Source organism: Heptranchias perlo, chromosome 32, assembly GCF_035084215.1.
Source record: "Heptranchias perlo isolate sHepPer1 chromosome 32, sHepPer1.hap1, whole genome shotgun sequence".
NCBI lineage: Eukaryota > Metazoa > Chordata > Chondrichthyes > Hexanchiformes > Hexanchidae > Heptranchias > Heptranchias perlo.
This window is the reverse complement of record NC_090356.1, coordinates 14,067,487-14,090,923: the sequence shown is the minus strand read 5'-3', so window position 1 is coordinate 14,090,923 and position 23,437 is coordinate 14,067,487. Positions and strand designations below refer to the sequence as shown.

At 39.6% G+C, this 23,437-nt stretch overlaps 1 protein-coding gene across 1 annotated transcript in view; it reads left to right on the top strand.

Annotated features, from left to right (window-relative positions):
* cfap74 (cilia and flagella associated protein 74) overlaps window positions 1–23,437 on the top strand; it is a 154,597-nt gene that overhangs the window by 10,718 nt on the left and 120,442 nt on the right. The window contains exons 3-5 of the mRNA XM_067970088.1: window positions 693–780; window positions 7,045–7,188; window positions 18,000–18,098. Of these exons, the coding sequence (XP_067826189.1) occupies window positions 693–780; window positions 7,045–7,188; window positions 18,000–18,098 (331 nt within the window). The remainder of the gene's footprint in view (window positions 1–692; window positions 781–7,044; window positions 7,189–17,999; window positions 18,099–23,437) is intronic.

Sequence of the window (23,437 nt, the reverse complement as noted above, 5' to 3'; positions counted from 1 at the left end):
CATCTCAACGACCGGGCACGGATTAATTGTGCACCGCGACCCCTGCACCTGGTTTCAGGGGTTATCCAATATAACCCCCGATATGTCATAGATACAAAATATATCAGTGATTAGAACATAGTGCATTTACATTGGGGACCAATGGTAACTTTTGTGCAAATGACTCTAACACAGAATTGTGCACTCAGTTTTCTGTAGTCCAGACGAGCTAAAGTAGAGCATGAGCACTGGTGGATGAATTTTTGATTTGTTACCAACCAAGTGAAAGAAGGATGGAAGAGGAGTAGTACCATTTGATGGTTTTTTAAAACTAGCTTACCATCTTTCATCAGTCTTTTATATATATTCTTTTATATTCCCAGACAGCATGAAGGAAAGCCTTCAGGGATATTTGTATTAAAATAATTGACTAAACTTTCAGACTGGCTTTCAGAACCACCTTGGCCCATTCTACTTAGCCAGACTCTGGTGTGGTGTATACTTGAATTTAAAAAAATGAAAACTGTTGTCAATCCACATGTGCGAATTCCTCAGTAATACAATGGCCACAAAAATGCTGGAGTGTCTCAATAGAAGTGCTGAACAAACTGCTATATAAAACAAATTGCACTTAAAAAAATGATTTTTTTCATACAGTTAAAAATTTCAGTCTGCTACCTGATAAATGTTGAAATTTTCTGTTTTTGTTGAAGGAGTAGAAGAAGAGCTTTGTGAGTATGATGGGCTAATGATGGAAAGTGATGATGGGATTCCAGATGATGATGACTCTGAAATTACATGGTGAGTTAGTGGCCTCAATGGACTATTGAGTAAGGGTTTCAAGGGATATGGAAAATGGAATTGAGGTACAAATCAGCCATGATCTAATTCAAAGGTGGAACAAGCTCGTGGGGCTGAATGGCCTACTCCTGTTCCTATGTTCCTTTATTGAGGTGGACAATCAGTATCTGTGGTTTTCCTTTGCAGCATTTTTAAAAAATCAATATAAGCAGTTCTGACAGTGGATTATGCAACCAGTTTATTTCCAGAGAAATTGGCCCTAAACGAAAACAATTTATGTGCATTGATTTAAATTAAGTTACTGTAGACTGCCAAATTCATTAACTATGATTGTGAACTTCTAACATTTAATAGGTGAGACCCAACAAAATATTTTTTTCAAACCTTCTGAATGCTTTCACTTCAAAATTTAATCTGCCCTCCTGTATTCCTGCTACTGGTTGCTTCATTCTATAAAATCTTAATATTTCTATTATAGTAAAGCAAATCTATGAAAGACACAGCAACCTCTCTTCCCACAGCATTTGATGATTGTAAGCAAGTCACAGAATTTCTAGGCTAACTGAATTATGCATTTGGATTTCTGTTGGGAAAAAGGCAAAAATAGTTTTCAAGCACACCAGTGGAGAAAACTGTGTGCAAGCCAGGCAGGCAAAAGATAGAACTGAGAAGCATTAATACTCTTAGTGGCTTCTGAAATTCATCTAATCTCTTTTCCTTGGAGGGTGTATGTGCTAACACTCCCACAAACGTGAATGTGGGTGTTCAGGATTTGGATAGTACAAACTGCAAGGGAAAAGCTTAAGTGGCTTGTTAATATTACATGAATCCAAGATTATTATATTTCTATTATGTTTGACTTAGTTATCAGAACTATAAACATTACTCTTTTCTAATTACCAGTATTCACACATTATGGGTTTGCTATAATTATACCTTTAGGGTAGATCTTAAAATTCCCACTCCTAGCGCAGTTTTGCATACCAGGTGTGCATACTGGGAATTCAGGCACATACATCAATGGACACCAGAGGAATTTGCATCCATAATGGAACAGCTGTCTGTCTCTAACATCTCTTGGTGGTCTACACCCTGATTGGAAATCAGAAAATGATACATTTATATAATATACATGATTTTATTCAACTCTATATTTTTAAAATACCAGAATGTGTATTGAATTCAGGTATAGTATCTGTACTATTGTCCACTGTGGTATGATGGGTAAAATCTTACAAACTGCAGTCTACTCTTAATTCAAATGATCTGATATTTCAATTTTTTTGATAGATCTAAATTCCCACTTTGCCGTGTTAGATTCATTGCTTTATTCAAATTATTGGATAAGTCAAAGTGTTTAGTGCAAAATTGACTTTGAATAATCAGGAGTAGACTCAATTGCATATTGACTCATCACCAGTGACCCTGTATTGATACAAAGATTAAGGCTTGTCGTTTGGAACAAAAGGATAGATTTTATGAATCCCTTTGTTATAGTCTGGACAGTTTTCCAGAATGGCTGAATTTGAAGGCAGGTGTGTGTAGAAATGCTCCTATTCTGCAGTAATCATCTATCAAAAAGGATTGGAATCTGATTTTGTTGAATGATTTTGAGTTGATCCTTCTGCTCCCTGGCAGGTGGTGATTGTAAGAGATGGTCTCCAAGTTTCCTTCTACTTTTCCTCTGTTACTTGGTAGTCTAGGCCTTTCTTCCAGCCCGTTTAGTCTTTTACAGAGTCTGATGATGTGGAGATGAGAATGGTGTACAGGATGAAGTTGTTTTTATGTGTGTGCTTGGGGTGGGGGGTGGGGGTTGCATTCTTCAGCAAAGCTACACACCTTACACCAGCATGTAGGTAATGCAATCACAGGGCATACTGGTTGCCAGCAATTGCTGTTCAGCCTCCTCCTAAGACTGGAAGACAAGGTCCCTCCTTCCCCCATGAGTAGTATATCACACCCGTCTATTGTGAAGAAGGCAGTATAACTTTCACTTGCTCCAGGTGCCACAACAATAGCAATGCAACTCCATTCCATTCCTAGTTACCAATGCTACTTTTAATGATTGTTGAATCTGCACCTCTAGATCTCTTTGCTCCTCTACCCCATTTGGACTTATTGTCCATGTGACCTACCAAAATGCACCACCTCACACTTATCTATATTGAAATTCATTTGCCATTTACATGGCCATTTAAAGAAAGGCAGGAAGTTCTCCAAGTATTGTGGCCAACATTCCTCTGACTGTACTTCAAAAGTAATTAATTGGTTGTGAAGCATTTTGGGACACCTTGAGGATGTGATAAGGTGCTATTTAAATGCAATTTCTTTCCTTCTTCTGTATTATATATATTGTAAATCATTCAGTTTTGAGGTTAAATTCAAAGAAAAATAAAGATGAAAGAAGCCATTCAGCTCATCTTGCTCATAGAAACCTAAATTTACTCTCCCCCCGCCCCCCCAAAACAGCATCCCACTGAATCTTCAATTACTCTAGAATTTCTGCTTCTACTACCCTATCCAGAAGACCAGTCCAAGATATTGATTGCTCTTTGCGTGAAGAAGTACCTCCTGACATCAGTTTTGAACTTGTTTTTGCCAGTTTGTACCTATCAACCCTTATTCTGCAGCTGTGACAAAAATGAAATGATTTTGTCCATAATACATGATTTTTTGAATTCTTTATTGCTGGCTACAGTATGCACAAGGCAGTAGCTGGGTACTGTGAAGGGATTTTTCAAGGTGGATAGAATATACATTACTGTCTTTGATGCAAAAGAGTCACTTTAGATGCATTATTCTTTAGATGCATTTCTTGACATCTTTCTACTTTTCTACTTGGATGTCATTCTATTTAATTTAGTCAGTTTGACACTTGGGTCAGATGCAAAAAGAGAGCCTGAGATGTCTTTGAACTTTACAGTAAGTGGCAGATATGCTTGTGTGGATAAACATCCTGTGTAACTGCCAAACTGTGAATGGCTCTTATCCTAATGTAATTATGAGAGATACAGTTGTCTAAAGCCCTTTGTTTCAGTATATCGTCAAAGGACTTTGAATGATATATTTTGGCTAATTTAATGCCAGTCATCAGTTAGCTTGAAGATAGCAAAGATACTGAGCCAGGCAGAGACACTGTCGTTATGTTTCACCATGTAAGAAGGTCGGAGATGTATTTCAAGGGTCAATTTTATAATAAGAGTTATCAGGAGAAGTGTCTTTGTTGTTTTTGACATTTTGAGGAGAATAGAAAGGTTGTAATTACTGATATACTGTTCACACCAAGTATTGTTTATTTACCCATTTAATGTTAAATAAATTTGTCTATTAGTGTATATCCTTTGCTTTAGTCTGATACAGTATATATTCATCCATCTACTGAAGATGAGATCATGTGGTGGCAAGTGATATATTCCTGTGAACTGGAATAAAATGGCAAGGGTTCTCTGCTTGACTCCTTGGACTCGCTATATTTACCTAGAGGTAAAGGCTTACTCTGATTCATAGGGGAAATGAAGTCCTGTTATCGGTGTGGTGGTGACATTGAACCCAAGGAGATTATCCAGCATAAAAACCCCAAAACATAAGATTTACCTGAAATATTGTCATGATTAACCTTTTCTATTCCATTCATATATCTCTATAAAGTCCCATCTTATATGCCTCCTTTCAAGGTTGAAGAGTCCAAGCTTTTATAACCTTCCCTCATAATCCAGTCCTTTCGCATTAGACATCAGTTTCGGTGCCCTTCTCTCCATCGCTTGTAGGGCTTAAATGTTTCCCTTATGTCTTGGTGACTGGAACTGAGGACTTTCTGGAAGTCTAGGTACATTATACCATAGGGTTTTCCAATGTCCACTTGGGATATCACTTCCTCAAGTAAGTTAACGAAGTTGGTCAGTCAGGATCTGTCACTTCTGAAACAATGTTAGCAGCCAACTTTGTTCTTAATTGATTCTATTACTTTGCCAGTTAAGGCTAATGAGCCTCTAGTTATCTGGGTTTGTTTTTGTCTTGAAAAAAAGGTACTAAATTGGCTTGTTTCCAATCCAGTGAAAGCTCCCCTCCTAGTCATTGAATCACTCATAATGACCATCAGCATGTTGTAGAATGTGTCCCTTGTTATAGATTAGTACCCTTAGGAATGTATCATCTATCCATGAGGATCTATTGATTTTAGGCCCCTTTTAAGGTTGTTCATGAAAGTGATATCATTCATTCTATTTAGTCATAGAACCACCTATGAAGGGTGGCAATTTTGACACAATTTCAACCAACATAGACATTTGTAACATCCCATTCACACTTGTTCAATGCACTTTTAGTTTAATTGATTTATTTCTGATTAAAAGAAAACAGCCTTGTCCAATAGCCTTTCTTAATGCATTGGTACATCAGCAACTTTATCCCCTTCAATAACTCAGACATCACTGCTGTGACCACCATTTTGTACATTTAAGACTAAGCAAAAATAAAAGAAACCATGGGCAATGAATTCTATTTTCACTATATCAATGTTCTAATCTTTGTTACAGCTCATTAGAGCACTAACATGATGCAATTATTGTCATTGTTCACTGCACAGTATTCTGATCAAAGACTTTCTACATGTTAGTGGTATATTTTTAGTAAATAGTTATAGTAACCAGTTATTCTTTAATATCTTTAGATCTGTATTGCACATTTGTTCAATTAATATTTTCAGTAAATAACCTTGCTTTTTTGTGCTAATGTAAAGATTATTTGGGTACCTGACTTTAACAATTAACACATGGGAAAACTTTCATTTTCCATTTGTTAATTGATAAAGTCGGGAACCCAATGAGATTGCACATCCTGTTTGGAGGTTTTGGGAAGGCTTTCTAACAGTTGTAAAAATATATAATTTTTGCTTTTTTAATACTAAAAACTTTGAAAATAAAACCCAGCTAATACAGATATATACATAATATATATAATAAAGTCTTATGGCTAGCCCATGGCATTATACCTTTCAAAAACATCTCATTTGAAAATGTGGCCTCAGTTATATTAAGCCTCCAAGTGTCACACATCCATAGAACAAAATAGAAATGAGTCAAAAGTCACAAAATGTACCAAACAAGAGTGGGTAACCAGCAGAGCCACACTATCAAATCCATCATTTTTTTCAAAGTTACCACAGGGTATAGAAAGAATTGTTGGTGAGTCACCCCAAGTTGCTGTTGTTTACATCTCATTGGTTTGTAACTGAGCACCATTGGGAAAGACCTAGGAGCAGGACCTTATTTGGAACCTTGGCTGGGGATGATATGTGCCATGGACATCTTTGCAAAAGTGTAAGAGAAGAAAAATAGAAAAGTAATGTTAACAAAATATTCAGAATTCTGCCTCAACATTGCATCTACTCTACATTAACCAGAAAGACTTTGCCTTAAATTGCATGAACTGTGTACAATAGGCATGAACAAAGTTTACACAACTCTTTAGAATTGTCTTTAGTTCTAACTTTTAATTTTTGGTCTATTATTCTGTTTTTGCGGTGAGCTAGGATTGAAATGCCAATTTTAACCCCTAGCGCTGGACAAGAATGGGTTGGGCGGGGAGTTAAAAAACTTGTAGCGATCTGCTCGCCTGGTCCTCACTGGCCTCGTGACATGTGCCATTGTAACAGACGCGTTCTGGCCAGCCTGTGAGGCCCTCACACCAGGCAGGTTAGCGCCTCATTGAAATTCAAAAGTCGGGTTTTGATGTCATAATTCAGTCCCCGACTATATTTTAACCCTCAGCATCCGCGCTCGGTATTGGCCTTGTTCGGACCAAGCACGACAGAGCAGCAGGCCCAGAAGAGGGCTGAAAAAGGAAGCAACTTTTATATTAAAAGTTTCCTTGTGGGCCAGGAGGACCCCACCTCCCCACCCCCCCAACAACTTACCTGACTGCCGGTTTCACGGGTCCCCGGCTGTGGCTTCCTGCCCACCAGCCTGACGCCATTGACACCAGGTCCAGGCGGGAGTCGGGTCTGGTATTTTTAAATGAGGTCCAGGAGTTAAAATGGCCCAAGCCTCAAGTATGTGAGCTGGGCAAGCCTTGCGCTCACCTTGCCGGTTCCTCGGCTCCAGTTAAAATCGGAGCTTGAATATTCTTGGCTACGTTTTATGTGTAGATTTCTTTTCATATACTGTATCTGATGCCATATAATACTGCAAACTAAGTAAGTTGTTGACAAAATTGTCATATTATATTTTGATTTAGATTTAATAATATTCATTATTTTATCTTAAGGGAAGAAAATGAAGAGGCTCTTGATTCTAATCCTATAAAAGGCCTGAGCCACTCTGAGAGGGTGCAGGTGCGAAAACGCCAACGAAATCTGAAGGAGCTAGAGCTAGTCCTTCAGGGAAAAGATTTGAAAGTACAAAAAATAAGGTATTTAACAATTTCAGTAGTACTATGAGTGTTCTGGGCAAACCATATTTTTAGAATAGGATAGAAAATATTCACTTTTGATGTAGATGTCTCCATATGGATATAAATAGTAGTGAGTTTTTTTCTCGTATGTTTGAGGTTAAAGTATGGCAATGTAGGAGAGCTCTGTAATGCATCAACTATTGCCATATCTGAAGTGTGAATATTTGATATTGTCACTAGGTACAAAGCAGAAAATGTTCCATTTCCTTGCACTTCGCCTTCAAACACAGACAGGGTTGCTTCAGAGCATTTTGTTTCAAGATGTGTAAATGATAGATGGAGGCCCATTGCCTTTTATCTGTCTGTACCTTTACGTAAAAGCACCTGTGGAACTGTATGGTGTAAGAAACTAGTGCGATTTAGCTGATCTCTTCTGTTGAGAAATAGTTCTGGCCGAGCACGATCATTTTATTTCTCGTACTTTTGTCAGGCATTCTCATGCTTCTTTGGACCCCTTCACACCAAGAATTATTTTTCATGACGGTGAGCTGGTGAACTGTTCAATTTTCTCTATCAATTTGTCAAGCATGAGATGTGTGGAATGGGTTGACTCCCTTGATGAGTTTTTCTTCGCAAATGAATTGGGAACTTGTGGGGAAGTAAAGGGGAGAATCTCCCCATCTCTGCCTGGTGCAGTGTGCTGACAACAAATCGCTCCACCAGAGCATTCAATATCTGAGTGCCAACTGAAGGTTCTAATAGCATTAATAATAGATCTAAAAGCCTTCTTGAAAAATATCTTTTAGCTTTAAAAGATCATATTGCTGCAAGATAATCAAAATACCACAATAGTCTCTCCTGTGGATGGAGAGGGCCTGCTCCTCAGGTGACTGAGGTCCCTAATGGAGCACTGCCTTCTGTTACGGCCTGCTTTTTCCTGTAAGAAATGAAACAGGGATGAGGGCTAAAACATACCGAAAAGTGACGCTGAAGAAGAACATTTCAGTAGAGGGCTGGTAAGATGACAATGTGCTTCATGTGGATGAGGAGGTATTGAAGCTTGGAAGCTTCTAGCAAGTGGACATGTTTGTGCTGTGAGATTGATGTTAAAAGAAGATTTAAAGGGATGAAGACAAAGGGCTTTCAGGGCACATGCAAAAGAAGAGAGATTATGAAAGGCAGAATTTATTGAGGTGTACATATAAATCACCTCTTGGTTGAGAAGCAGAGCCATCTGGCACCCTAATTAGTCCCATCTGGCGAGGTCAGTGAACTTCTTCTGGCTTTGCATCCACGTGCATTGGACTTTACAGCTGGAGTTCAGTTCCTCTGCTATCTTCTGCTATGCATTGTGCCCTGTGGTTGTTGAGACTTTTTTTCCCTAATCCTGTGTCGTGTGGTGAATATATTGTTGGAGGTGGTGACAATATTTGACTGGTTCCTAAGGAGAATATCTAGGTGTATTGGAGGAAAGAAGACAATAATAGATTTGAGTGGAGGAGCTATATCTGCACTTTCATAATTGTTACTTCCCATAAGTAAATGGAATTATAAGCAACAGTTTATGCAAGGTAACATGTCTGTCAGCAAGGGATTCATTGTTCTGTAATATAGAAGAAAAACAAAAAAGTGACAAACTTTGCAGAGTTTGTGGAGATAATTTCCTTCTCAAGATCATGTTTCGGGAGAAACTTTTCTTTGCTGTGCATTGGATATTTTTTGCTTTTCTGGTCTTTCTCTGGGTTCATTTCTGTTGTCTCTGTTACAACTCCTTTTTCTTCCCTTTGCTGCCCTTTTGATATCATTAAAACATTTATGGATATCCTGTTACTTTCTTTAGTTTGTTAATGTAGCATTTAAATGGCTGGTAATCAACTTCCATGCTTTCCTCTTTCTCTTGGCATTTGGGGCATTCTGTGGAACCAAAATTGCTGATCTTCGGGCTATCATATTCTCTACCAAAACATCCAGCTGTTTGTCTGTATATTTAGGTTTCTGCGGTGTTTAAGACATTCTGTACTAAATTTTTCACCCAGAATTGCTGTTGGAATCTTTGCATGTATCCTCATAGGGTCAAGTGTCTAATTTTGCCTGGACTCAATCCTTAGCTATGATTGTAGGTAGGCTATTACTTAAGGATAAGTGAACGAATTAAATTCTATTTTTATTACATTGGTTACAGGATTTTTTTTTCAGTTTAGAGATTGCATTCCATGATTCTGGCCATTTATAATTACTCCATTAGTTTATGGTGACTGAAAATCCTGTTTTTATTGTATGGTATTATGGGATTTTCTGGAATTTTTACCAGTGTTGTGGGCATTATATTCCACGTTACCACCCATTTTTCTGGATGAAAATTGAAAATTGCAAATCGATGGCCTTGATAGGAGTTGGATTTCTTAAGACTTTGAATTTATTTTCTGGTGGTCAAATTTTTGGTGTGCTGGATCAAACAGTAGGAGGTCAATTTTGAAACGGCGGCGGGATGGCAGCGGGGGAGGTGGGGGGGGGGGGGGAGAGTGATTTGCTGGGGCCAAACCCGGAGGCAAGTAGACGAGTTGCGAGGCCAATTGAAGCCTCTTCTGGGTTTGGCACTCGGCAGCCAGCCTGATTGACAGCCTGGCTACCGATAGGAGCTGCAACACCGAGGGGGGTGGGGGGACAAAGAGAGTGAGAGAGACCTCATCTGCTGCAAGAGAGAGATTGGGGGGGAGGGTAGACAAAGATCGTGGGGTGGGAGACATGGGCATCATCAGTGTGGGAAGACTTCGGAGAGACATCAGGGTGGGGGGAGACCGCAGAGAGACGTTGGGGGTGGGGGGGGAGACCTTGGAGAGACATCGGACATCGGAGCAGGGGGTGCAGGTGACATCGTTTGAAAGGTAGGTTTATTTATTTTTTTACATTGTGAAATGTTATTTTATTTCATTTATTTACTTTATTTTTGACTGATCCAGCCCTTCATACCTGGTTTCACCAGGCGTGAATCGGAAGCCATGGGAAAGCCGCCCAGGTAAGTTGAAAATCATTTTAAGTGGCCAATATGTAAGAAATAAAGTACCTTAAGTACCTCAATGAGGTATATTTGCTTGTTTAAATATCGTCCCGTATGCTTTAATTGCCGGCCGGAATTCCGGCTTCGGGAACGGCAGGCGCAGCCAGATGCGTCTGTGTGAAACTCGGAAGTCAGCGGGTTGGAGCCAGGATCCGTCCCCGCTCTGGATTTTTGCGATTTTCTTTGCCCTGCTGCCCCCAAAGTACCCGGACTTTCATTTTAAAATTGAACCCTAGATGTTTTTTCCCTCTAAAATTCATCCCAAATGCCTTTCTACCCTCCACCTGGAAGACTACTACCCCCTCCTAAAGTGTTTACAATGTTTTTAATGCAGTACAATAGGTCTGCATTAGAACTAGTTCTGCGTATCCACTTGATATTGTCAAGAGAATGTATTTTGGACAGCCAAATGTTCATTTTTTGTATTAAGAACACAATACTTTGGAATGAAATTAAATGAATATTTGACAATGGCATGGTGGTCACAACAAAATCTTTTGCCCTCAAAATGAGAAGGTGTTGCATTATTTGCAACATCTTGCAGTTAGGCAGCTCATTTGCACATGGCATGTTGTGAGGTTGGGAATGATCTATGGCAGTAATTAGAATCCCTCACTGAGGAATTCTGACACTTTACTGCTTCATTGCTCTTTCAGCTGTTCAGATTCAGACAAAAAAAATCCAGCACTAGATAGATGCCTGTTAACATTGACATCCTCATTTTCAAAGACATTTATGTGTCCGTTACAGAGTATAGTGCTCTTATATTTTGTCATATTAGCCAGTTACAATAGATGTGCTAATGTATTTTTCAGTTATTTATCTGATAAGATGTGAATTTGCATTTCATTTCTTCATCAGAACAAATGTCCAGTTTATTTGCAGGTTACTTAGATGTCTGCTGAATGGACTCAATTTTAATATATTTACAAAATACTTTTTCTCCTGTGTTTTCTTAAAATCCAATCTCTGTAAACTGAATAGTCCTATGCTAGAAAATGCTAATTATTTTCCTGTCATTTTGTACTTCAATGTCAGACGTAATTATGCTGTTAAGCCAATAATGATATACTCTTAGTCATTAACATTGGGGCTTTCGCACTTAATGCAATCAATTCAATAATTTTCAATAATAGCAACAAACTGAAAATATACTTTGTGTATTTATGATATCAAGTAAATACAGATTAAGTATAGATATGGAAAAGGTTCCCTTGTTGGTTTTGGCTGTGTATATGTGTGAGTAATGACTGGCCAAAATTCAATTGACTATTCTTCCATGTCTTTAACTCTAACTCAACTTATTCTGTTTCTAGCATGTGTGATCGCTGGAAACAAAATGTTATTTATTGCAGATCATTACGTAAATTTTTACTAAAACAATTCTTGTGGCAGAATTCTTTAGAGTCAAGTCCTTATGATGTTACAGTGTGGTACAGGCAGGTGTTTACCTGCTATTTTACAGGAAGCCATGCTGTCCTATGGTAATTTGCTGAGGATTGCATGCATGTATTTCTAGAAAAGTCTTCATTCACTGTATATTTACCAGCTTCTAAAACTGTTTCCCCTAGTTCCAGTCTTCAACTTTCCCTTTTTCAGCATACTTTTTTTTTCCTCTTGCCTATTCCATTGCATCTAATGCCTGCAGTCCCTATGTTTCTGGCTTCAATTTCTTCCTTTCCTTATTTGTTTTGCAATCTTTTACCCTCTGTTTATACCAGTTTCAAACCTCTGATGCCACTTAAGCATCCCCTTATGCCTTTAATACCACTTGTGCCTCTGATTCCTTTATGCTTCCAAAGCCCGCCCCCCCACCCCCAACACCTGCCAGCCAATGGGGCCTATTTTGATTTTTGGGCGATTGACTGGTCGGCCGCCTATTCCGGCAGCGTGGAGGCCCCTGCAATTTTGAGGGCCCAGCCTCCTCTAAATCTGGCAGGCGGTGCAGCTCGTTGGATTGAGGCCTCAAAATCAGGTCGATGCGGCTGCTAGCAAGGTCAATTGCGGGGGTGGGGGGAGGGTCGCGATCATGGAGGGTGGAGGTCCCAGGGCAGTAGCGGCCCAGGTTATCTTTGTGAGCTCCTCTGAGGCCCACAAAAATAATTCGACACTTACCTTTGGCGGGCCTCTTCGGTTCCATTGTCACAGGCTCCGACTAGTTCCGACCTAAATGGCAATCGGGGTCCTATTTATGTTATAGGGCCCCAATTTCCATACTAAAAGGGACCTAACGCCTGAAACAGGCGGACGTTTTAAACACCCGGTGTTAGGCCTTTTTCAAAATGGAGCCGGCTGCATCGCCTGTGTTAATGTGTCAGTAAGGCTACTGACCCCATTTAGAGGCTATTACTCCCCCATTAACGTCAGGTGAAGGCAGTCAAAATCGACCAAAATATGTCTGAGTCCTCATCCCTTGTTCTCTCTGCCCTTCTTGTAGCAAGATTTGGAAAATCCTATCCTAATATCTTATGAAGTGAAACTAATGTGAAAATAGAACAGTTTCACTAGATAGGCTAAGATAGACCATCCACCCAGTAGCATCTGTTGTCTCTCTAACGTTAAAAGCAAGAGAAAACATTGCTATTTATTAGGGAGTTATGGATATGGCTAGAGTGCAACTAAACAATTTATTGGGTAGGAAGGAACTTGGACAGCAGGGAGGTGCATCATATAGGTCTGGGCAGGATGGGAGGAAGACATTAAGGAGCAGGTTGGAGGCAGGGAGGTGAGACTGGCTTCCTTGCCCCATTTTCTCACCATTTCCAGCACTATCCTGCCCAATTTCGGGCAGCATATTGGAGGAAAATCCAACCCTATCCTAATACACATCAGAGCAGCCACTAATGAGGGAAATGCGGGAAATGTAGTGCTCACAGGCCACTTAATGAATACAATGCTATTTCTGTATGATCCATAATATAGCTTAAATTATAAGAGGTTGACTTGGAAAAATGGAGGAAGTTACCATTTCCGTAACACTGAGTAACCCATTCTCTCATTTGAACTTTCTGTTCTCTGCACTCCTCAGCTACGTTCTTGCAATCTATTAAGAAGGATTTTTAAAAAAGTTTATGTGCGGTTAGGATTTTATGCATCAATTCGAAGCTTGTTAGAAAACTAATTTTATCCAATGTACTAGATACTTAAGTAAAATGGAAGCTTTAATTATGGGCTGGATTTCCCTCTAATAGGCAGAGTGGGATTTCTGTCCACTACAACCCTGACCCATTTTACTTGACTTTGGCTCATTTCCTATACATGGCAGGCTCCCGGTGGATTCCTGCCAGCAAGAGGGTGCCTGCCACTGCCAGTCCGAAAAATCCTTGGCAGTGCTGTAGCACCATAATAGGTGACCAGTTATTTAAAGAGGCAGAAAAGCCTCAAAAAGGTGAAGGCAATTGACCGATGCCTAAGAAGGCGAAGCTTTGGGGCTGCAATGGAGGAACAGGAGGTCACTAGCAGACCCTCTTCCTCCATCAGGACACTTCGGGGCCATTACCACTGCTGCCCTGGGCCTACTGCCACCTTCCACTAGGTGATCCCAGGAACCAGCAGTAAGAGGGGTGAGTGGGAGGAAAATGGGCCAGGATGCCAGGTCCTGCATCCCTTCCAGCATTTACATGTGATTGGCAGGGGCGGAGTGGTTTCAGCAGTGGTGGGGAGGATGGAAATCCAGTTGAGGGGGAGGAGGTGCTGGCAGACTTCCCTACTCCATTTTCCCATCATTTCCAGAACTAACCTGCCCAATTTTGGGCAGCATACTGGAGAGAAATCAAACCTAGGTATATATGCTGTCATCATCTGAGGCATCAGATTAGACATGATTTACATGGTATTGGACTATGCATTTGTTTAATGGTCCTATGTGCTTCTTTGGTTGAATGTTTTTTGATCTTCAAATCCTTCCAAAACTGCTGTCTTTTCAGCAACTCACATACTGCAGTCTAGACAGGGCAAAAGGTGGCATGAGGATATTCACTGTCATCATTTTAGCACCTGGTTTTAATTTGGCATCAACAGTTCATCTGCAAACCTGTGTTTTGGTGGATTGTGTTTTATGGATGTGATAGCTTCAGCCGTGTAACCTGCAATCCCATTTTCCATTTGCTATGCCTATATTTCTGTTACCTCATTTCCTTGAGCTGTACCTACTATCTTAGGGTTAAGGTCATTTCCTGATCTCTTAAAAGTTGATTCAGCATTGTAACTTTGTTGATGAACTCTTTTGTAGTATCTAAATCCTAATCTTTTTATCAACATTTGTGAACTCACATGGGCAGGCAGGTTAAATAGCCTTAATTGGTATTCATCTGTGTTTTCCCATTCGTTGTCATTCCCGGCTGAATTTATAGGTTTCAAAGTCAAGATTTTTTTGGGGGTGGAGGAAGAGAAATAATTTAAGTGCTGCTTTAGCTTATTCATAATTTTTATCATCCCCTGTGTCTGGCAACATATCGTAAATATCTTCTTCACCCGTGTAATGAAATAGCATGGCACCTTTTCTGCTGTCAACTTCCACATCCACGGCTCCAAGTAAGATTTCACAAATCTTTTTGTCCATTTTTTCCGTTGTGCTCTGAATGTGATGTGCAAACATTGAACTCCAAAATCAGGAGAAAGGTAAGTCAGAAAAGGGCATTCCAACTTACAGGAGTATAGTATTTTTCTCTCTGCTTGCAGTGTTTTCCTGCAGGTCCCAAAATAGTATTTCTTTGTTTCCTTTCTTTCCCCAGCTTCCTTCTGATACGTATCTCATTGCCATTGTAATATCTCTTCGAGTCACCAAGTCTAATTGCACTTTCCTACATATGTGTGTGTGTTTGTTGTATATATAATATGCCACTTTGTCCTTGATAGAGATGCATAATCATGAAGAAACTACACAGCTTGTGTGTTTTGAAGCCTGGGCTTTTCTCTTCTCTGCATTCACTGTACACCTGCTTTGATGTCTTCTTTTTGATTATGTATTTAAGCAAAACAAGTAGATGACTGACATAACAACGGATGCAACAATCTTAGAGAATTCTTAAAACAACATTATCAATACTGGCTTAGAAATTAGCATGCAATATTAGTGAATGAATGCTTAATGCATTTCCATCACATTTCTGTTTGCTATTTTAACACATATATTATATAATATTCAAAATAAATGGGTTAATGTGTCTGTTAAAATATTGTATAGTGGAATGTCATGTGAGTACTCAAATATTGCTGACAGAATGTTGGATATTTTGTTATTCATAAATTAGCTTTTTGGCAACATATGAAGGTGCTGAGTATTAACACTGGCTCATTTCACTGCCCATTTTGGATTGCTCAAAGTTATATAGTCGTAGTTACAAAATTACTAACAAAAGAATAAAAGTTGAGATTTTTCAACACCGTAGACCCTTTTAAAATACATAACATATATGTCACATCAGAGAAACAGGCCATTTAGCCCATCAAATCTCTGCTCTTTTTCTCCATGAGCCACCATCTAATACCATTCTCCTTGATAATATATAGATAATATATGGAGCGAGAGAGAGAGTCATGTTATGTAGCCTGAATATTGATATTGTGACCTTGCATAAGAGAAGGTGCACTGCCAACTGCTAAAGTATTTAATTTTTTGGGAATGGCTGAAACGTGTGTAACATAAAGTGTGGAGATTCAGTTGTGGAACCATTTTGATGATATTAACATAGGCAGATCTCAGTTTCACAAACTTCATGCCTGACATAATCTGCTCCAGGCTATATTAATATGTTTACATAATGGGAGCTGGTAATTCCCATCGCAGTTCAAAGATTTTGATAATTACGAAGAATGATTATGCCTGTAGGGTTGCACCACTGAATGTTTCAGTTTGAAATTAATAGTAAAGCCTTACAGTTTGTAGCTTTGTTAAATGTTTATTCTGAGGTTTATATTCAGGATCATATTGACATCTTTATTTTGGAAAATGTCTTTTCATTCACCTTTTTGTTATGATAAGTTGGAAGGAGTGTTTTACCAAGTAACACAGAATTTATTACTATATATTAAGTAGGGGAGTGTTGGAGTATTTACGTTTTGATGGCCCTTTTCCAGTAGTTGTAAAGAGATGCCTTGAGGAAAGCTGTTTGCTCCTAAGTGGAGTTATGTTTAAAGTAACCTCTTCCATTAAGGCCACAAGGTCTAACTGGAGTAAAGCACAAAAATGATCTCTTTCCTGTTTGTCTCCTGCCTGTGGGAAGTGAAGTATATAGGAACATCAGAGGTCAACTAAAGACTAATTACTGTTGCTCAGAAAAGTTTATCTGTTTAAAGAAAACCTAAAAAGTAAGAATCCTGCTTCTCTTCCTGAGACTTACCAGAATAGGGGATGCTTATTTTCAGCGTGTCCCCTTGGGGAGAGCCCATCTTATCAAGGTCAGAAGAAACCAGCAGAAAATGACTGGCTTTGCTTCCTTTCTCTTACTGCTTTTTTTTTGTAATATGCTATTTGTTCATTGATAAGTTCCCTACCTGATTAGTTGTGACATGTTGCTGTTTTATAAATATGATTTCAAGTGTGATATATACTTTTTGCATATGTGCACTTTCAAGAGTGACACATATGCTAGATGCAAAGCATATATGGATATATTGTTAGAACTGACATATTCTCAGAATAAGAATAACTTTTAAGGTTGTGCTAAGATATGAATAAAGTAAAGTTTATAAATATTTGCCTTTACTAGTGCACTACAAATTATTACAGGGTTATTATTTTTTTTACCAACATTTTGAAATGCCTTTAAATATAACATATAAGACAGTAGGCACAATTTTCCTCTTATTCACAATGCATGAGGAGAAAATGTCACCCAGTGTTGTGAATTTGATACTACAAACTTGAATGCCAACTTCCTTTACACTTTCTAGAGTTATTTAATTCCCTGCTAGCAGCTACCCACTAGTGAGCAGATATAGAAATGGATAAATAAAACTTTTGTGATAATCAAAACAAAAAGAAAATAATTTTACTCTTTATATAAATAAAATGTATTGGCAAAGTCAAAAAATACATCAGTGAGTTAGTTGATCATAGCTGGGAAGTTAGAATCCTGACCACCGGAAAATGTGTTCAGCCACCAGCCAGCGCATTTTGGGTGGTAACCTAGCTAAAGTGTCAAATTGGGGATAAATTTGTGCAGTAATTTTGTTCTGCCCCAGAAATCTTTATTTTCTTTTATCCATTTCTTTAAATTTGTTGCTAATTTTTTGTATTTGTCAAGATGAAGAATATGGTCTGAATTTCCTCTCCTTTGTCAGTTGAACTTATTTCCCTTTAGGCTATTAAATATAAAACAAAATTCTTAAATGTGTAAAACCATAGCATCTTTCTTAATTCACTGGCTCTGAAATTGCACTTTGGCATATGAAAGTACAAATGCTTAATATGTTTGAAATTCTTCTTTCTGCTATTTTAATGAGGTGTTTCAAATAAATGGATTAATGCCACCACTAAAATAAGGGAGGAATTTTGCATGAAAATGTTAAGCATTCACACACAAGTAATTTCAGCACCACTGTGTCCTGTGGCTAAACTTGAAATCCATAATTGTTGCTTTTTAAAATGTTAGTGTTGAAATGCAACATCAATGCTCAAAAGCTAACTGTTGTCATTTCAGTCAGGCTAAAAGCAGCTGACAAATTTAGTTGGAATAATGGAATTACCTGAAATGTTTGATGCATATGGATCTGAAAGCTGTCTACTTAGTTCTGTATATTCCTTCATTGGCATGCTTTCTAATTTCAGAGAAGAATTAAAAGAATGTGGAAGGAGAATGGAAACTTTGGAGAAACAGAAAGATAAAGTGGAAGAAGATATTCAAGAGCAGCAAGCTGCCAGCAACAAGTATGTGATCTTTCTGCTGTTTAGTGCATTGCATCACATGTCTATATGACTCAGATTCTTCCAACATCCAGTGAATTTAAAGCATTTTATAATATCAGTGACCTATGTAAATAAATTTGCACAGTTGGAAAATAAGTTATCTATTTGCTCTGTTTTCTTCATAAGTTCTCAACTTGTCTCTCTTTCTCTATCTCCCTTTTTTTCTCTACTTGAGAACCAATTTAATTTTGGGTTAGCAATACATCCTAATGGTGGCTGCACAATGGGGGTAGAGAATGATAATCTTGATACCATAATTTTCATTGTTTTGACATTTAAATTTAGTCTAGTTATAAACTGTCTTTATTCAGTTGGTAGCTAAGACCCTATGCTTAGAAAGCATAGAGCTTAGAGCTGCTGAAGATAAGTCAAACATACCAAGGCGTGTAAATACATTAGAAAGAAGAAAGAGCTTGTATTTATATAGCGCCGTTCAGAACTTCAGGACATTCCAAAGCGCTTTGCAGCTAATGAAATACTTTTGAAGTGTAGTCATTGTAGTGATGCAGGAAACACAGCAGCCAATTTTGCACACAGCAAAGTTGTCTGAACAGCAATGTGATAATGACCAGATAACCTGTTTTAGTGATGTTGGTTGAGGTAGATACATTGGCCAGGACACCAGGGAGAACTCCCCTGCCCTTCTTCAAAATAGTGCCATGGGGTCTTTTACGTCCACCTGGGGTCAATTACTTTTGCCTGCTGAAGGTTTGAGGCATTTCAAAAGGTGTCATCAGAACTCAAAACAATTCTTAAGTGTCAAGAGTTCTGAGACCTTATAAAGATGAATTGGGTGGAATGCCTGAGGTAGCCCAGGAACCCCATGCCCTCCTTGGGGGAGTGCGTGGAGGCATCACCCAGAAAATGGCAAACATGAAATGGGGGGTGGAATCGCAGTGGAACTGGGTTCCACTCCAAATTCCAACCACCGTGGCAATCCACCCGCTCTGTGCCCTTGGTAATTCCATTTGGAATTTTGGATCCTCTGATTTTAGGGTTAAACCTAATTAGACCTGACAGTTAACCCCTCTCCAAACAAATTACAAAATCTGGAATAAAATGTTGGCATTCTATAAAAACCCACTGAAATTGCTGATTTTGTGTTGAAAGCAATGAGATCAGCAACAGTCTAGGAAATGTCTGTTTGATGTTCAATAATGAAGATATGTTCAATAGTGGATAATGGTCCAGAGAGAGTTAGGAAGAAGAATCAGATAGTTGACACTTTCCTCAGTCACATAGAGATCCTTGTGCCACACAACAGAGCTCCCTTTTGTCAGGTTTTATGACAATGTCAGGCTTTGAACTAAAAGATTTTTCTATTAGCCTGTCGGTCCTAACAAGTACCAACAGCATCACATTCTTACTCACTAGTGAGATGACAATATATTGTATTTTTAAATCCGAATTAAATGTATTTGAAATTTTACAAATTGGTCTTGAAATTATGGAACATGACTATTAATGGACAAATACTTAACAGAATCATATGAAATTTAATTTTTCTTCTATTTTAATGGAGTTGTTAACCTAATTAGAAAATAATTATTGCACACTAATATCATAAAGCATAATTTCAAGACTTTGTGAATCTGATTCCTTCTCCTTCCTGTATCCAGCAGTTCTTAGAATTCTTTCTGGCCTTCTGCCTTTTCACTATCTTTTCATTGAGAACTCCTCCCACAACATTAGCTGACTGAATTTCTCTACTCCCCTTACTTACTCTAATCTATCTCCATCTGAACATATTGTTTTTCGTTCTCTTAGTTCCAACTCTGACATTGTCATAAAATCTGCTAACAAACGGAAGCATTGTTGCATGGTGCTAGGATTGCTTTATGGTAGAGGCTAAATGGCAACTATCTGACTCGTCTTCCTATCTTTCTCTAAACCATGACCCTACTATTCAACACTAAACAATCATTTCCAAGACTGTTGCTGGCCTCATTTCTTCCAGAGATCTTCACACTAAAGCTATTCAGGTCTGCACTCTGTTAAAATTTGATAGCCATGTGGTGAAGAAAGAATACCAGAGCCTGGTCTTTAGTTGCTTCCAAGCCTTTATTCACAGAGATTCCACTTGTACACCCCACACCCTAGCTAAGCTCTCCAATAAAAAGGATCCAAGAGAGTCCCCAATCGATACCCACCACCTGAATACAATTAACCCCAATTGATACAAATCATACAATTAACAACTCCCCATTTTCACCTACTCCCCGACACTCACGAACAGGCCTGTCCTGGCAGACCCATCGTTTCAACTAATTGTCTCCTTTTTACCTAGGATGTCAAGTCCCTTTACAACCCCCTGCTCTCAACCTCAACAACTTCTCTTTTAACTTAGTTACTCCTATTTGAGCATGTCTCAGTTGTGCCATTTTTTGTAGAATATGTGGAACACTCATTTTTCCAATTCTATTTAGGCCCTCCCACTGACCTCCTCTTCTGTCACATTGATGACTGTGTAGGTGGAGCTTCTTGCTTTCACTCCCATCTGGAGAATTTCAATTACTGCTCTTCCCATTTCCACTCATTCCTCACATTTTATGCGGTCCATCAGTGATTCTTTCTTCCCCTGCCTGGATTTCTCTTTCTCCATCTCTGACAATGGACCTTCCACAGGCATCTATTACAATTCTACACACTCCCCAGCACCAATATCCCTCACTTTGATGAGCATAAAGAATTTTTAAAAAGGAATCTGATGTTCTGTGCCCCTCCCCCAAACCAGTAGACTAAGTAAGTAATGAAAATTTAAGCTTAAAGGAAAAGAAACCACCTATCTTTTGAAGCCACTATCTGGAACCTGCAATGGTTAAGTGAAATGTACCAAGGGAAAGGTAATGTGCATACATAGAGGAATATTTTGTGTGTATATATTATATATCTTTGTGTATATGTATATTTGTGTATATATATATGTGCATGTGTATGTATACACATATATATATATATATATATATACGTAGACCATAAGAGATAGGAGCAAGAGTAGGCCATTCGGCCCCCCGAGCCTGCTCCGCCATTCAATAAGATCATGGCTGATCTGATTTTTACCTCAACTCCACTTTCCCGCCCTTTCCCCATATCCTTTGACTCCCTTGCTGATCAAAAATTTGTCTAACTCAGTCTTGAATGTATTCAATGACTCAGCCTCCACAGCTTTTTGGGGTAAAGAATTCCAAAGATTCATGACCCTCTGGGAGAAGAAATTCCTCCTAATTTCCGTCTTAAACGGGCAACCCCTTATTCTGAGACTTTGCCCCCTAATTTTAGATTCCCCCATGAGGGGTAACATCCTCTTAGTATCTACCCTATCGAGTCCCCTCAAAATCTTGTACGTTTCAATAAGATCCCCTCTCATTCTTCTAAACTCCAATTAGTATAGACCCAACCTGTTCAATCTTTCCTCATAAGACAACCCTTCCATACCCGGAATCAACCTAGTGAATCATCTTTGAACTGCCTCCAATGCAAGTATGTCCTTCCCTAAATAAGGGCACCAGAACTGTATGCAGTACTCCAGGTGTGGTCTCACCAGCACCCTATACAGTTGTAGCATGACTTCCCTGCTTTTATACTCCATCCCCCTAGAAATAAAGGCCAATATTCCGTTTGCCTTCCGGATTACCTGCTGCACCTGTATGTTGACTTTTTGTGTTTCATGTACGAAGACACCCAGATCCCTCTGTACCGCAGCATTTTGTAGTATTTCTCCATTCAAATAATATTTTGCTTTTTTATTTTTCCTCCCAAAGTGGATGACTTCACATTTTCCCACATTATATTCCATCTGCCAAATTTTTGCCCATTCGCTTAACCTGTCAATATCGCTTTGCCGACACTTTGAGCGTGGGTAACCTGCCCAGTAAAATCGGTGGGTTCCCCACGCAATCGTAAGTAAATTGAAGTAACTTACCTTGGCTTCCGTGTTTTGCGCTGGAAAGCTGCGCAGCGGGCGGACTGCGCACCCGCATCATAGGCTGTCAGTTGGAGGAGCCCTGTTTAAAGGGGCAGCCCTCCACTGACTGATGCTGCAGAAAGGAGCCAAAATTACAGCATGGAGCAGCCCAGGGGGAAGGCTGCTCCCAGGTTTAATGATGCCTCACTCCAGGTCCTACTGGATGGGGTGAAGAGGAGGGGGAGGACAGAGATCTTCTCCCCGGCGGACGGGAGGAAGTGGCCTGACTCTGCCACCACGAAAGCCTGGCTTGAGGTGGCAGAGGAGGTCACTAGCACCACCAACGTATCACACACCTGCATACAGTGCAGGAGGCGCTTCAATGACCTAAGTAGGTCAGCTGAAGTGTGTACACTTACTCTTTCCCCTACACTCCGTCTGCCACATCACTGCCCCCACCCCACATCTCTTTCTGCACTGCCAACGCTACTCTATCACATCACTCCTCACACCCACTCAAAGCTCATCCTCATCTTACCTGCAATTACTCACCTCGCTAGTACTCATCCCACCACTACCACTCAACCCAATCCTCATACAATCCCATGGCTCTGTCTCATACTCACCCTCTCATGCATCTTTTTCACGGTCAGTCTCACCCCACCTGCCACTACCTGTGCTGCAGCCACAGGGCATGCATCATGTATGTGTAGCATAAGGCAAACGTGTTGTAAGCATGAAGGGGATGCACAAGGGTGTTTGAGGGTTTGTCATGGTTTTTACTTCTATTTGATTTCTGATCAACTCACATTACATATTATATTTTCACCACTACTGCCACGTCTTGGCCATTCTTGACTGGCTTGTGCAATAATGCCCTTTCATAAGGTTCTCCATGAACACCCTTGATGCCACTCATTGGGTCACCCTACAGTGGGTGTATGTGTAGTTACACAACTACTTTGTGCAGGTGCCTGTTGCGCAGCACTGTGTTGTGTAGCTCCACGTGGCGGAGGTGAACGGCATGCATGACGAGGCTGGTGATGTTGCTCGTCCTCCAATGGAGTGATGAATGCAGCAATGGAACCCCAACCCCCATCCTGACAGCGTGAGGGAGTCCACAAAGTAGGTAAATGTGTTTGGACAGCAGAGTTTAGGGTATGATTTAATCATTTGGAGTGTGGAGACAACGGTATGGCAGGCAAAACTTTGTCTGAGGTGCTAGAGTACCCTGCTGCAATGAATGAGGGTTTACCCCACACCTGTTAAATGGACCTTTGCAGCTGCCACTGGCTACTGGCTGCAACACGTCTGTTTAAAAGGGAGTGTTTCCCCCAGCATGGGAAACACACTCTGGGTAGTCCAAAATCCGAATCCCCCTAAAATCTCCAACTAA